Raw genomic sequence first — 15262 nt, 5'->3', positions numbered from 1 at the left:
TGACAAACCAAGAAGGGTCTCACAGTCCCAAGAATCCAGAAACCACACTTTGAGAATCAATCCATAATACGATAACTTAACTTTCTGATGCTGATGGGGGAGGGCTAATACCTGGAATACCTAAGGAATTCCTGTACATGGCAGATGAACATATCAAAAACACTTCACTTCACCACTAGTTAAGGATAAGGTATGCAAACAGCGGCTGGCTGTCATTTTGCTCCTACAACACTGGAAAGCATGGAAAGGTGTAACAGTGCCAAGAGTGGAAAGAATATAGAACACCAAAAATTCTTAAAATTTTCTCAAAGGAGAAGGCACAGACAAAAGCATTTTGGAGATAATTAGCAATATTTGACATAAAGTTGAATGTTCTCCCATTATGACTAGAAAGTAATACTTCCCAGTAAGTGGTCTGATAGTTGTCTCACATGTGTTTTTAGAGAGACCTGAACAAGATGATTCCTGGAGATGCTGCTCAAAATGTAAAAAAAACAAAAATGGAAATGACATAAATAATGGAGAAAATGATAGTATATTTATGATACCATAGTGTATGGCAAGGAAAATAGGTTAAACAACATAAATGCATCTCTAAGGAAAAATGAAGAGCCACAAAATTAAGCTCAGGTTACTATAGTATGATAGACTTGTGCTATTAATATACAGATCATGGAGCATGTTGTTTTGTGGACACAAAGCACATATTAAAATAAGGGATGGACATAAGCATGCTTCACACTGAATTTAAATAACAGAATGGTCTGGGGAAAAAGTACAAGCATAGACTTTGGACAAAGGTGTTAAAGACCATGGAAATGTATATTATTTTATTATTCCTATAAACTCCAATGATTTTAATGAGAAATTTTTAAGTATTTTTAAAGACATAATATGTGGGTTGACAAATGACTTAACAGGTAAAGTGATTGCTGCTAAACCTGATGACCTGAGTTCAGTCCTGGAGACTCAGGTAGTGGCATGGGAGAACTGATTCCCATAGCCGTCCTCTGACCTCCGCACACATGATGGCATATTTTCACACACATACAAATGAATAATACCATAATAATATGATTTGCCATGCCCACTAGGCATTAACAAGACAGATAATAACAAGAATTGGCAAAACACATAGAAAAAATGAGTTCCTTGTAACTACTGCTTGAAATGTAGGGTTACAAAATGACCAAGTGATTCCAACCAAGAGAAACAAAAACATGTTTCCACACAGAAATGTACAGTACCACACATATGCAATGCCAGCACTTCCATGGATGAGGCAGGAGGATCCCTGTGAGTTTGAGGCCAGCCTATGCTACATATTAAAGCCCTGTCTCAAAAAGAACAATGAACCAGCTAAAAAAAACCAAAAACTTGTGCATTAATGTTCACAGAAGTATTGCTCACAATAGCCTAAAAAGGGCAAATAAATCATGAATTTACTAAAAGAACAATGGGTAAACAGAGATGGCCACAGGGTAGGAGGGGGAACATACCTTGAATCCCAGTACCGGGGAGGTTGAGGCAGAGGGATCATTATATGCTCACCTGAACTACATACCCATATCTCTCCTTAATAAGAACAACAAATGTTACAAAAATCCAAACTGATCCATTCGATGCTACGTAAATCACCAGGATGAAAGCTGACTCTAATATTTGACGTAATAAACAAAATAAATCTTGAAAAAGAGCAACGTTGAATGACCTACATAGTTCCCGTTTGAAATTTACTACAAAGCTACAGTTTTGAGATTTACTAGAAAGCCATAACCACTATGATGTTTATGTAAGGGTAGACACATACATTGGTTAACTTAGTAGACATGGTCCAGAAATAGAGCCACGTGTACTTACTTGATCAACTGCTTTCGACTACAGTGCCAAGACAATGAAATTGAAGAGAAATTTGTTCTCAACAAAAAGAAGTTATTTTGACTCTCACCCTACATCACATCACACATTTTGTCCACATTCAAGCTGTTAGGTATTAGTGTGCACATCCAAGTCCTGCTCCAGATAGAAAGTCACTTTGAAATGGAAAATTCTGGGGAGCCCAAGATAGATCACAGCTGATTTGCCATGCTTTCCTCCAAAACCCAGCTGCCTGAGCCATATCTCTCTCTTCTGATGTTTTCACCAAGGTGTGTTTACTGATGCATGAATGGGAATGGTCAGCAGTCCTAGTCAGCCTGGATGGCAGAAGGTCCCCCAAGATGTGGGAATTTCAAACAAGGAAAGTCTTGGCCAACCAGAACAAGATGGGTCATCCACAGCAGGACAAGATGGCTCCTCCTCAACTGAGAAATTATCTATTATTGTGTCTACTATCTCTGAATTTCTTGCCAGTGATACCCTACAAAGCTTGGGCCCCGAAAGAAAGCAGCCCCACCTTCACCATGGCCTTCTTGTCCCGAAAATGTAGACCAGAATCTGCAGGGATAGACCCTAAATGAAGAGGAAAGAATGGTGGTCATTTAAGGCCACATGGATTCAGACACATTGGATAGCATGAGGGACACCATGGATAGTAGATGCTTATAACTCTAGGTGGTGGTGGGACTTGAAACAATGGAGCCTAAAAATTAAGAGGACTAAAGTCTCATGCCATAGCTAGCTTTATTCAGAGTACCAGAAAACGTATCCTCTGAGGGTTAAGAAGAGCCACCTGAGTAAAGTGTACAGTCATAAGAACAACCCACATGTGGAAAAACCAAATTTTTCCATAGAGGCAAATAAATAACAATAGCCAGTTGTGATGAGGAATCTGAAGCAAGCTCGTTCCTATCTGCTATACCTGGGAGGGACAAAAAAATCAATTCCAAGAACAAATACTGTTTTGAAGAACTTGGAACAAAACTCTTTGTTTTCTTGGAGTTTTCTCACAAGCACTCAGAATTCTTCTCATAGGATTCCATTCTTAGACTCTGTTATGACAACTGGATAGCATGGCAGAGACACTAGATAGCACGGAGGAAAACATTGGATAGCACATGAAAGACACCAGATAGCACAAGGGAGACACTGGCTTGCGTGGGGGAGATACTGGATATCGTGTGGGAGACACTGGATTGCATGGCGGAGATATTGGATAGCAAGGGGGAATTGCTTGCAAATAAATAGCATGAAGAGTTTTTCAGCTGGAACGGTGTGTGGAGAGAAGCATGACCAGGTGACAGAGAAAACAGCTCTGCCTGTAGCTCACTTTCTGGTTCCAGATCTGTTGTCTTTGATATCTTTAGATTCCCACACATTACTTGGAATAATCTTCTTTTCCATAAGATTCCCTAACCAATATGCCTGAGATCATAGCCCAATATCAGAGTCTGGTGAGCAGATCACTGGCATCTCTCACAGTAAATGCACACTGAATACAGTAGGTACTTATTATATGTGATATGGTTAGTTGCATACTGTGCTGGTGAATTTCTTTATTACATTCATTTCTTTATCTGTATGTGTGAATGTATATGTGTGGGTGTACATACTACAGAACACATGTGGAGGTCAGAAGTCAAACTGCAAGAGTCACTTCCTTCCATCATAAGGGTCCTGGAAATCAAACTCAGGTTGTCAAGCTTGATGGCAAATACCTTTACCTGCTGAGCCATCTCCCCTGCCCTGAGTTGGCTAATTTTATATGATTACATAGTTAGCTATGGTACCAAGTTTGTTGTAGTATTACTCTAGTAATTGTAGTCTGAGTCTTACTTTAAAGGATTTATTAATATTTACAATCAGTTGACTTTTACTAGAGCACAAGCCTCCATCATGTAGCAGGCCTCATCCAATCATCGATAAGCTGAAAGAAAGACAAAGAAAGAAAGAAAGAAAGGAATTAAGGAAGGAAGGAAGGAAAGGAAGGAAGAGAAACCAAGGTTTCCTCAAGAAGACCATAACCTAGAACTGCTGCTTGAGTTTCAACGCCATAGATTTTAGACTTACCATTCTCTATGAACCAGTTTCTTAAAAGTTGTAAATACATTCCCAACCTAATGGTTCTGCATCTCTGGAGAACCCAGACTTAGAAATATGCTGACTAACTGATCATGAAATGACTGAATCAGAACTTCTAGGCAGTGAGGAACTAGGAGACACTGGGGACAAGATATAGTGCACCATGTCCATGCACCACTCCTAAAGGCAAAACCAAAACCATGTGTGGCTTTATGACATCTCTCAGAGAATCCTGGGAGATGGCCCAAACGTGTGTTCTCTTAACGCCAATGTCATTTGTTCTAAGTTGTAAGTTTAATCTTCCAGAAAAAAAAAACAAAAATAATTTGATGAGTTATACCGTGGTGCTATTAAGCTAATGCAAATTAGAAGCTCATGGCATATCCAGTGTCATTGGGACCAGCTCATTTCTTCCTCCCCATGAAGCCAGGGCATACGTCCTATTATCACCTTCAGTTGACAAAGACACTTGAGTGTCTTGCGAAGGCCAAATTAAGAAAGGGAAACAGCCACAGTTAGTGAGTATGCAGAGCCAACATCGAAAGCAGGCACTGACTCCGCTCAAACTCTTGTGACACAAATGATAGAAAGTCCCAGGACAGTGTGAATATCAGGTCAACAGTACAGCTTATTTTACATTGTGTTCCATTTTACATGTGTGATGACTTTGTAGTCAGTCACCCAACACTCTCTCTAAACTGTGACAATAATATTCACACACATACCCCGCAACTCCAACAGAAGACCATATCACCTGTTGAAGGAGAATGTCTTGGTGCAACTATCATTGAGAAACTCAGAACATACTCTTATCTGGAATTCATTAGGACTGAAACAACAGAACCAGTATGCCAGTGAGAAAGAAGGTCTGGACCCTAACCAGATCCTTATTAGCACAGTGCCTCCACCTAGGACAATGTCTAAGGCATTAATCACTGACTTTGTTATAGGTGGGGGCTGCATTTATCCAGGGACCAGACATCCTAAATCTTCAGCATTTCACAGAGTCTAAATGCCAGAACTCAACTGTGGTGACCAGAAAATAAACACACCCATGAAACAGGATTGAGATAAATGATCCCTGACACTTAAGGTAATTTTGAAGTGATTTGGGGAAAACTGATCTGAAAACAAACCCAAAGATTTTGGCAGGAGTCATGTGACTTCTTTGGGGAACAAGGACTGAGAACATCACAAACAAGCTCTCCTGTGGCTAGGGCCTGGGGACCCTGACCCATTCGGGAAAGCCTATGGACGGTTTGCTGCATAATTCTCTGGCCATGACCCTGGGAGTGTATTGCTACGTGCTCCCCTCAGTTTTGCTATACAAGTCATATTGCTGGCTGCCTTTAGTTTCACTTTCTCAGAGTCATGGATAAAATAGCTATTACAAAAGGAAAACTTTCCCCTGACGACTCTCCCCTCTGTGAGCCAGAGGCACTGTTGTTAAAAATATATACAGTGGACCTGATTCAGCCCCTAAAGCCTTTGATGTTTCAGGTGTGACCATGAATCCAGGCTTCTTAAGAACAGGATGTTTCCTTCCCAACACACCCTGTGACTAGCCTGAGAGAGTCACAGTAGTTCATGAAGTTCAATATTACAAATCTGCATAACTGTTCAGGAGAGAATGATTTTAACCACAAGACCCTTGGAGTAACACAAATAAAAAGATGATAGCAGGAGTTGATGGGAACAGTCTAGAGACAGGGAATGAGGTAGAATCATAGAAACCCACAGTCCGCTCATACATGGGCCAATACTGTAAGAAGTTGAGAGGAGAAAGACATGAGAGGGGATAAACAGTGCCAACCATTAAGAGTAAGTTTCTAAGTTACATTGCCAGTAGGATAAAAGGAAAAACCTGGTACATCCCCAGAGGAGATGGAGTAGTACAGAATGAATTGATCCAGCTTTATCCATCTTTGGCTGGTGAGTTGATTGTGAGAACATGGATCCTACCAGTAGAGACAAAAGCGTCTCACACCCTGCATGATGCTGTAACCACAAACGCTGCCAACTTGGCACACTGTTCTACCTGTAGGTGTACCTAGTTAGAAAACGTCCTTTGTGGTTGGCAACACTGCGTATGCTTCTAACAGTAGAGCTATAGATCAATGGCTACTGGTAAGAAAGTCGGGGGACAGCAGGGAAAAGCAGCAAGGGAACAAACTGGCAATTATTGTAACCATTTTTAGAAACCTAAGGAAACAAATCTGATTGTGAAACTGGTCAAGCAAAACAGTGAAACTGCGTAAATAAAAACAGGCTATCTGGGGCTACATGATTGAAACAGGTGGTCACCATTTCTTTGTTCGGCCAACTTCACACATTCATACTAGGTCATCGGACCCATCTGGAGATAGGCTTCCAGCAGAATTTAGACCCCAAAGTCTAATGTAAACATCTATTTCCACATGGAAAACCTGTAAGAAGCATTGCTAATTCTTAGGTGAGAAAAAACTAGAAAGCAAGAGTGTTCACAATGAGAGACAGAGAAACAATGATGCTGTCTGCATGCAAGCTGTTACTTCAGCAGAGTTGGAGCTGAGACCTGCGATCAGATTACAAGGTGATATAACCAGCTAGCTGCCTTTCTCAGGAACTGTCCCTGCTGACCTCCAGGCTGGAGCAGGAGGCAGGAGGTGACATGCACAAGAGTCTCTGACACAAGGAAAGAGAAATTAAATCTGAGCAGCTCAGTCCAGCATCCCCCACTGGGGCTCTGGACCAGTCAGGGAAGGCACCTGCCTCCATGCAGGGACCCCAACTCCAGTGCTCTGCAAGAACAGTGTACTCCGACCTATCTATCTCTCCAGACTCATGCTTTCTTTTTCCTTTTGTCTGGGATTACAGGCCACAGAATTATGCTATCCATGTTCAGGGTGGGTAATCCCACCTCAAAAAAATAAAACTGTGATTTAAAATTTCATAAGAGGACTGTGGGCAAGTTGGAGTGGGAACATGAGTGATTAGGTCAGCGGAATGAAGGGGGAGAGTACTAAAAAAGACTACTGGAAACCGGTGGGGGGGGGGAGGCATTTCGGGGTCAGGTAAAAATCTGGTACAAGGGAATCTCCCGGGAATCTACAAGGATGACTCCAGCTAAGACTCCTAGAAAAGGGGGATACGTAGACTGAACTGGTCATCATCTCTGACCAGGCAAGACTATTAGTGGAGGGAGTGGGACACCAAGCCAGCCACTCAACCTTCTACCTACAGTCTGTCTTGCCTGTGGGGTGTGCTGGGGCAAGAGTGGCCTAGAGATTGAGGAAGTAGCTGACCAATGACTGTTCTAGACTAATGCCCACGCCAGGAGAGTCAGCCCACCACTGCCATGGCCTGGAGCACCAGGACCCACAGACTGGATGACCCCGATGCCTACGACAGAACCAAACACGACTGCCAGAAACAAAGTAATGTCAATGTAATGGGGCCGAATGATACTTTGCTTTACTCATAGATTGGTGCCTAGCCCAGTAGGCATCAGAGAGACTTCATCCAGCAACTGATGGAAACAGATGCAGAGACCCACCGTGAAACCTTAGGCGGAGCTCAGGGAATCCTGAAAAAGAGGTCAAGAAAGGATTGTAGGAGCCAGAGGGGTCAAGGACACCACAAGAAAACCTACATAATCAACTAACCTGGGCTCATAGAGGCTCACAGAGATTGAACCAACAACAAGAGGTGGGCGTGGGGGGGGGAACTGGGAAGAGAGGAGGGAGGGAAAACTGTGGCCAGGAGGTTAAAAAAAAATAAGTAGCCCTCTTGTAAACTGTGGTGCTCAGACATTTCCTCAATTTTTCTCTTAATATCTTTTCCCAATTGATTTGGAAAACTTGCTGTCTATTAATATTTGCTGAATATTAATATTTGTCTGTTTTATATGTTGTAAATCTTTTCCTCCCATTTGTCTCCTATTTTATTGTCTCTTCTTGAAACCTTTTTATTATTGTGTGTGCATATCCTTGCATATATGTATGATATGTGTGTGAGAGCAGGTATGTGTTTATGTCATAGCATGAGTGTAGAAGAGAGAAGACAACTTCTGGGAGTTGATTATCTCCTACTGTGTTCTGAGGCAGGTCTCTCTTGTTTCGGCCATGTTGTACACTCCAGGCCAGTTGGTCATGAGCTTCTGGACAAGTGTCCTGTCTTGGCTTCCCATCTGGAGGTAGAGGTAACAGACTACACATGCAATCCACTGCATCTTATCATCAGGCCTGCACCAGAACTTTTACCCACTGAACTATCTTGATGGTCTTTGTCCCTTTCAAAAATATTTACTAAGAAGATTGTTTTTACCTAATAATGTTTTTCTTTATTTTCCTTGCTCTATGTTTTAGACATCTCTATTTTGCATTTTCTTTTATTCCTCTGATAATTTTGTTGCACTTTTGCTTTTTGGTATGCTGGCTTTTAATTGTCCTTAATAAGTTTTGTTAGGGGCTGGAGAGATACTTCAGCAGTTAAGAGCACTAGCTGGACCTGGTTTCAGCTTCCACAAGGTGGCTCACAACCTTCTGTGACTCCAGTGCCAGAAGAACTGATGCCTCTTCTGACCTCCAAGGGTTCTGCACCAACATGGTACTGCAGAGGCATACATTGAGGCAAACAGTCATATACATAAAATAAAAATAAGTAACATCTCAAAGATGTTAAATAGATAAATAAAAAGCATAAAAAACTGTAAGAAAATGCTGTGTGTTGAAGCAGGAAGAACAGAAACTTGAATCCTAGCAAACAGGTCAGTGTTTAGATCAACCTTGCCTCCTCGTTTCCCGGTACATGTTGCTAAGCCTGCCTGTGATTTCACCTGCCCAACTAAAGCAGACCTCATTCCCCACTTCATCAATTTGAAGACACATGTTTTAACACTTCTACAGTCAGGATGTGTCTTACAATCAACAGTGTGTCATCACTTAATTCACAAAATATGTACAGGTGCAGCATCCAGGTCACTAAGGAGGTGAGGCTAGGAAGGGTTAACAGGGGCCAGGCAGATCTTCATCTGAGAGAGTTCTTCCCAAAGAACAAAATTGCTCTTGTTTTGCCCGCCTCCCTGGTCTCCTTTGCTTTTTAGCTTCCTACAAGTTCTCAGCTGACACACCCTGTAGATTCAGAATGTCTGGAGATGGTAGTTTGTTGGTGCTGTTATTTGGGTTTGTTGTTTCTCAAGACAGGGTTTCTCTCTATAATAGCTCTGGTTGTCCTAGAACTCAACTTGTAGACCAGGTTGGCCTTGAACTCACTGAAATCCACCTGCCTCTGCCTCCCAAATGCTGGGATCAAAGGTGTGCGCCACTTTAAGTATTTAACTCTAGCCCCAAGTGTATGTGAGCAAGAGACCCAACTTGAAGTATAAGTTTTGGTCTCACCAAAAGGAATGAATAGCAAGAAGAACCTGCACAGATTCTAGAATGTTGGACTGACTGAATGAAATCTTGTGGGAGCATAGTTATAACACACTATCCCAGAGTCTTAATGTGACAACACGGCTTTCCATTGAACAGCAAATGGTCAGAAATGTAAACAGCCAATGTGACAGTAGATGAGCAGATTTTCAAGCTGGGTGTCTCCATGTACTGCAACAAGGAAAGGAGACTGCTCCAAAGGGGAGAGTGAGAACAGAAGTTTCTTATAATGAGAGAAACGGTATGTGGCCGTCCCTGATCCCAACGCCGTGTCCTTTCTTCTTATAATGGAGGTCTAAGCTGTCATTCCAACGTGTTTCTGTGGTCCCAAATAGATGCCCCAGAGTTGAGAAAGTCGCCAAGGTTTGTGAGCTCGAGTGATCCATGATCCCTGGACTTACAGTTTCATCATACATAACTAGACAGAGGCCAGGACATTATGCCCTAACCTGAATGTCAGTGCTCATCCTGAAGTGATCAGGCCTACAATAAGCTGTAAATTTTTCCCAGTAAAGGAAGAGGGAAAAAAATAAAACAGAGTGGGGACAATGGCCAGAAGAAGCATGATACCATTTCAGGATGAGCATGCCTGAGCAGGGTTGTAGAGCGATCCCAAGAGGCCAGCATACAGGGCTCAACAGGGACACAGAAGATGTGTCCTTCAGAAAAAAAAAATAGAGGAAGGGAAGGGAAGTATGCAGAGAAGGACAAAGGAAGATGTTCCTAGCTTGAGCCACCACACAGGTAACTTGCATGACACCTGGCTCCTGACACTTACGTCAACTGTGTACCCGATCCTTCTACTTGAAGTTTGAAAGGCTAAAACTATACAGTTCATTAATGTCAGCCCTTCGGATAAGTGAATGTATGGGTGCATGGTAGACAAGAGGAAAAGGTGACAGATTATTCATTTAATTGGATATCCAAGATCAGAAGGAACTGTATAGGAAGAGATCAGTCACGAGGCTCTAGGTCAAAGTCATGGATGTATATTTTACTCTGTTTCTTAGCAGATGGGTGTCCTTGGCTGTACTGTATCTGTTCAGTGAGGCTCAGCACTCTCATCTGAAATAGGCTCAAGGGGAGCCTTCAGGTATGTGCCTGAACAAAGCTGACACAGTGTAGGGTCTTCAAGACCCCTCATCATGCTCCCGGAACAGGAATCAAGCACTATGCACTCTAAACCCTCCAGCTAAAGCTTTTTGGTTCCTGAGGCACAGCCAGTCCCTTGTCTAGAATTCTCTAGGGTCTGATCCAAACAGTTCCCAGGGACAACACCGAAGCACAGCCTGAAATCTGGATGGGATTTCAGCCTGGGAGGCACACATTCCTTAGCAAGGTCCCCCTCTTTTCTATTCTTTATAAATCACAAATTTAATTACCCAGAAAAGAATCTTCTGCACCAGAAATCCAAATGAGTTTAATGTATAATTTATATACAAAAATGTAGGTGTCAGTATGTGATAAATCTCCACATAAATATTTTTGCAGTTAAATTTTTAGGCATCTGTCATCTTCCCAAAGGAGCTACCAGACAGATGTAAGGTCTTAGGACTGAGGCTGCGTGGGGCTGGAAAGCTCTAGCTTGTGGACTTCCCCAGCTAGTATTCAGTTGCCAAAGCAAGAAGCATGCACTCAGCACCAGTCCCCTACAGTCATGTCAGAACTGTTACAACCACTCTACAGGGTTGGCAGAGTGGGAGTGTCCCTGTTAGTTCTTGTTCAAAGCAGGTAGTCAACATTGTCCCAGTTCTATGCTAGGCCCCAAGAGAGGAAAACAGTGAAGTTTAGCTCCAAGTTTCAGCAGTTTGGAATATATTTAGAAAGTCAGACAAGCAAATTATGAAAACCAATGCCATGATGACAAATGCTACCACTGGGGTTGGTCCTTGGGCCAGGAAGCTACAGAGAAGCAAGTCTTCCCTATACCAAAGAAATCCAACGAGACTCCAGGAGTAGGGAATTTGCTGATAAATAAAACAGGAGGCCATTGCCAACAGTAAGAAAAACATGCGCACAGACCAGGGTGAGAGTGGGCATGATTAGGTGGTGCCACCATGCCTATGGCATGTATTGGGGCAGACCAACAGTGAGGCTGGATTGGAAGGCAGAAGCTAGGTCACCAACAGGCCTCTATGCACAGCCCTGGAACAGGGCTTGGCCTGGATTGAACACTTTGAACAGATCAAAGCTACACTACACTTAAAGAATAGATGGAGGCCAAGTGAGGGTCACAGGAACAAAAAAGAAAGCAAGTGTATTTGTGTTGCAAAGTATAGAGTTATGGGAATGTGTTGTGATAAAAATAGTCTTTACATTCTAAAAGACTGGAACTTTTGCTGGACCTCACAGCCAGAGTTAATAATACACCATGAGGAATTATTAAGACTTAAGACTGCTATCCTACTGTATTCTCGGCCTGTTTGTTTAATATGCTTTTAAGAAGACGATGCAACGACAAACGTTAGTTGCCTTGATTTCCCATGTCATCAACTTTTTCTATCTAAACTAATGCATAGCTATAATCTAAATCCATCTGGCTTTAGTAGACTATGCCAGTTTTAGCCTTTGATACTTTGAATAATATGACCATAGGGCACATAGTTGACTCCAGTGTCAGCATAGGGAATACTGTTGACTCAAGTGCCAGGAGCCAAGTGTCTTACAAGGCAGCTACTATACCCCTCACTAAAAAGTAATGCATATGTTTTCGAATGTGTGTTATCATAATCACCTGCCAAAAAGAGCAAATATAGGTTGCAAACAATCTTACCAAATGAATATTCAACATAAATGTCCAATGCAACATATAAATATTGCTTGATAAACAATGATATTGTACTACTCTTTGTTATCTGGGTCACTTGGGGTCAGTTGCTTAGTCTCTCACAAAACTTTGTTAAAGATTTCCTTCACCCAAGTGATGCTTTCTGTAATGTTCAATAAAAAAGAGAGCAAACAGGGACAGACAGCATCCAAGCAGGCACATAATCAGACTCATACAACATACAAAAGACAATGGAAGACATAGCGAGATTGAAGTAGCACATTCAGACCTGGGTTCATTCTTGACCAAATGACACCAAAGAAAAATGCGTTATTGATCTCTGTCCTTAATGCATGCAACACCAACATGTTATTGATGACTCTGAATTTACTATTAATGCATTCAAACACCATAAAGTAAGTGCAACATATACAAATCTACTCTGCACGACAGGATCTTGTATCCTGTGCAATGTGCAATTGCCTGTCTGATGCTAGCTAGAGGTCACAAGCAGGTCATTTGGCATCAGTCCATGACTTTGGCTGACAAATGACTTTGAATATAAATCACCTGAAAGACAGACAGGTTGGGCCCTTGCTTCTTGCCTAAAGTCCCTATTGTCATTTGGAGTGATGAGTCATTGCACAAGAAAATTCTGTAGAATCCCTTTGCCAGATGTGCTGTGAGACTCCAAACACAACTCACAGCATCCTCTCACAGGAAGGCATGCACGGAGAGACGTGATGCAGGGTGCAGGCCTGAGTTGAGAACCGGGGTCTACATGGTAGGGAGGAAGGACCTAGAGAACTGGTACTGAGGGGAAGAATATGCCCTTGGCCTGGGCATACACCTTAGTGGTAGAGTGCCTACTTAGCATGCACAAGGTTGGATTCAATTCCCAGAATCATAAAAAGAATGATAGAAAAGACTACGTTCTCTATTATCTACCATACAACTGTCAACTATCCGAGCACAGTTTCAGTGGTTTTGTCTCAGAATTTGGGCCTTATACAACAAGACAGCACAAGTCCCCATTTCCCCAGCCCGTCTGGGTCCTACATAATAATCCCTGCCACATCCTTCATCTACAAGTCTAGTTGGAAGACAGAAGCCCAAGCTAGTGGGACCAACCAGAGCCCCCAGCACGAGAGTTTCAACTCCCCAGTCTTGTGTAACACTAGTACCCATAGGAAAGGAGCACTCAGTCTTGACTCACTAACTTTTTCACCTCCTGGAGGACCGGTGACTCCAAGGCACATACCTCGCTTGACCTTCGCAGGCCTGAGGCCTTCTGCCTGGGCCAGGGTGTCCCATGCCTCCTGCTCCCTCCAGCGCCGAAGCTGCTCCTCTCTCATCTTGTAGAAGAGGATGTGCTTTTGCACATCACTGAGCTCAGCCAGAAGCTCGGGGTCGATGTACATGTCGTGCAGGATCTGCTGCAGCATGATGCCGTAGGGGACACAGGCCCGAGTGCAGCCAGTCAGGACTGCAAGGCCAGGCAGACCTCCAGCCCAGGCCAACACCTGGAGCCAATCTTCGGGCCTGGGTCCTCACTTGGGGGCCACTCCAGGTGTCCTTTCTTTGGATAGCATCTTGGTTCTGTCTCAGCTCCCAGCCAGCGACGAACTCCTATCTGGCAGCAATAACCAAAGAGCTGTGAGAGGAATCCGAGGCAGGAAGCAATGTAGCTTTGGGTCGCTCAATGATCATTGCATTTCCGCAGTGCCTTGCATGGTGGCTTCACCTGGAGCTCTGGGACAATAAGGGTCCAATCCACTATTCAGACCCAACCCTGCTGGGTCTATAGGTGTCGAGTGATCTGTTAGTGGAAGGTAACGATGACACCAGCTGTATCAGTGACACTGGCCTGGCCAGCTGAGAACTGATCCCTCCCCTGAAGATAAGAGGGGGTGGGGAAGAAGTTAGCTTTGTCTACTAATTCCATGCTTTTGAGCCAATGTCAAACAGATGTATGGAACATTCAGATGCTTCCGGAACCCCCAACTCCACGCTGGCTGCATCTGCTTCACCAATGACAGCCTCCCTCAGGTCAGAGCACCTAGAAGACTGAGGTGTTTAAAGGGCCTTTGGAGGAAAAAAAAATCTTCCCTCCTATCTGTTTTGAACTCAAGGAAAACAAAATGGAATCAGTAGAGGCAATGTAGGGCTTGTTACTACAAAGTTCAAGGCCACAAAGCTGACATCATTTCAGCATTCCCTAAAGCAAACTCTTAAGCTCTGCTTCTGCTCACAGACTGTCTTCTCCAGAGGGTCGTTTGGGGGTTGTTGATCTTGGCTGACCCATCCTTATTACCACAGAGTAAAATTGACTTTGTGCCTTGATAAAAGCATCTGTTTGGCTCAGAGGGTGATAGAAGCCAATGTTGCTGAGACCAGAGTCTCCCCTCTGCACTTGCCTGCTGAGCACAGGTGCCCTTTACCGGAACAGCCTGCAAGGTAGTGCAGACCTACAGTTACCCAGCCAGTAAGCACTGCACCAGCGCTCCAACCAGGTTTCAAATATGACATTCTCCTTGGGAATGTAAAGCTGCAACCCCATCAGGGAGAAAGAGGCAGATACGGAGGATTTTGGCACTCGGGGCTGGTTGGATTGGCGGCACTTGTGTCTCCTCTTCCCTGAGGATTGAAGGTAGATCCAGCAACCAAGACTGATGGAAGCGGCCAGTGAGTGTGAATCCGTCTCCCTCTGCAGGATCAAAATGAAGGTAAGTAGGACAAAGCAGTTTCTCACTAGCTAAGCCCATGGGGTCACAATGGCACCCTTCTCCGGGTCAGTCCCTTTGTGCCAGTGTGACTTAGAGCTGAAAGCCTCCACATAAAAACTCCTACTGGGACAAGCTGTGGCCTTGCCCAGGATCCTTCCTACCCCGCCCCGGCCTCCCCACAGACTCTATCAGCTAACCCCACTGGAGCCTGGGCTCCACTAGGTGCTTGGAAGCCGCCTTGCCCTCCCCTACCTCTGATGTGGGTGTTTTTCTTTCTCACCCCGGGTGCTGGTTAGTTTTTCTGAACTTGACGCAAGCTCGAGTCACTCGGGAAGAGGAAACCTCAACTGAGGAACGGCCTCCCTGAGACAGGGCTGCGGGGCACATAGGTAGGT

General features: G+C 43.7%; 1 protein-coding gene across 1 annotated transcript in view; it reads right to left on the bottom strand.

Annotated features, from left to right (window-relative positions):
• Sh2d4b (SH2 domain containing 4B) overlaps positions 1-14844 on the bottom strand; it is an 86859-nt gene extending 72015 nt beyond the window's left edge. The window contains exon 1 of the mRNA XM_040747662.1: positions 13403-14844. Coding sequence (XP_040603596.1) covers positions 13403-13586 — 184 coding nt within the window. The 5' untranslated portion in view covers positions 13587-14844. The remainder of the gene's footprint in view (positions 1-13402) is intronic.
• Between the last annotated feature and the right edge of the window lie 418 nt (positions 14845-15262).

Source organism: Mesocricetus auratus, unplaced genomic scaffold (assembly GCF_017639785.1).
Source record: "Mesocricetus auratus isolate SY011 unplaced genomic scaffold, BCM_Maur_2.0 Super-Scaffold_100006, whole genome shotgun sequence".
In the NCBI taxonomy this organism is placed as follows: domain Eukaryota; kingdom Metazoa; phylum Chordata; class Mammalia; order Rodentia; family Cricetidae; genus Mesocricetus; species Mesocricetus auratus.
The sequence above is the reverse complement of the archived record's forward strand: the minus strand, read 5'-3'. Positions and strand labels throughout refer to the sequence as shown.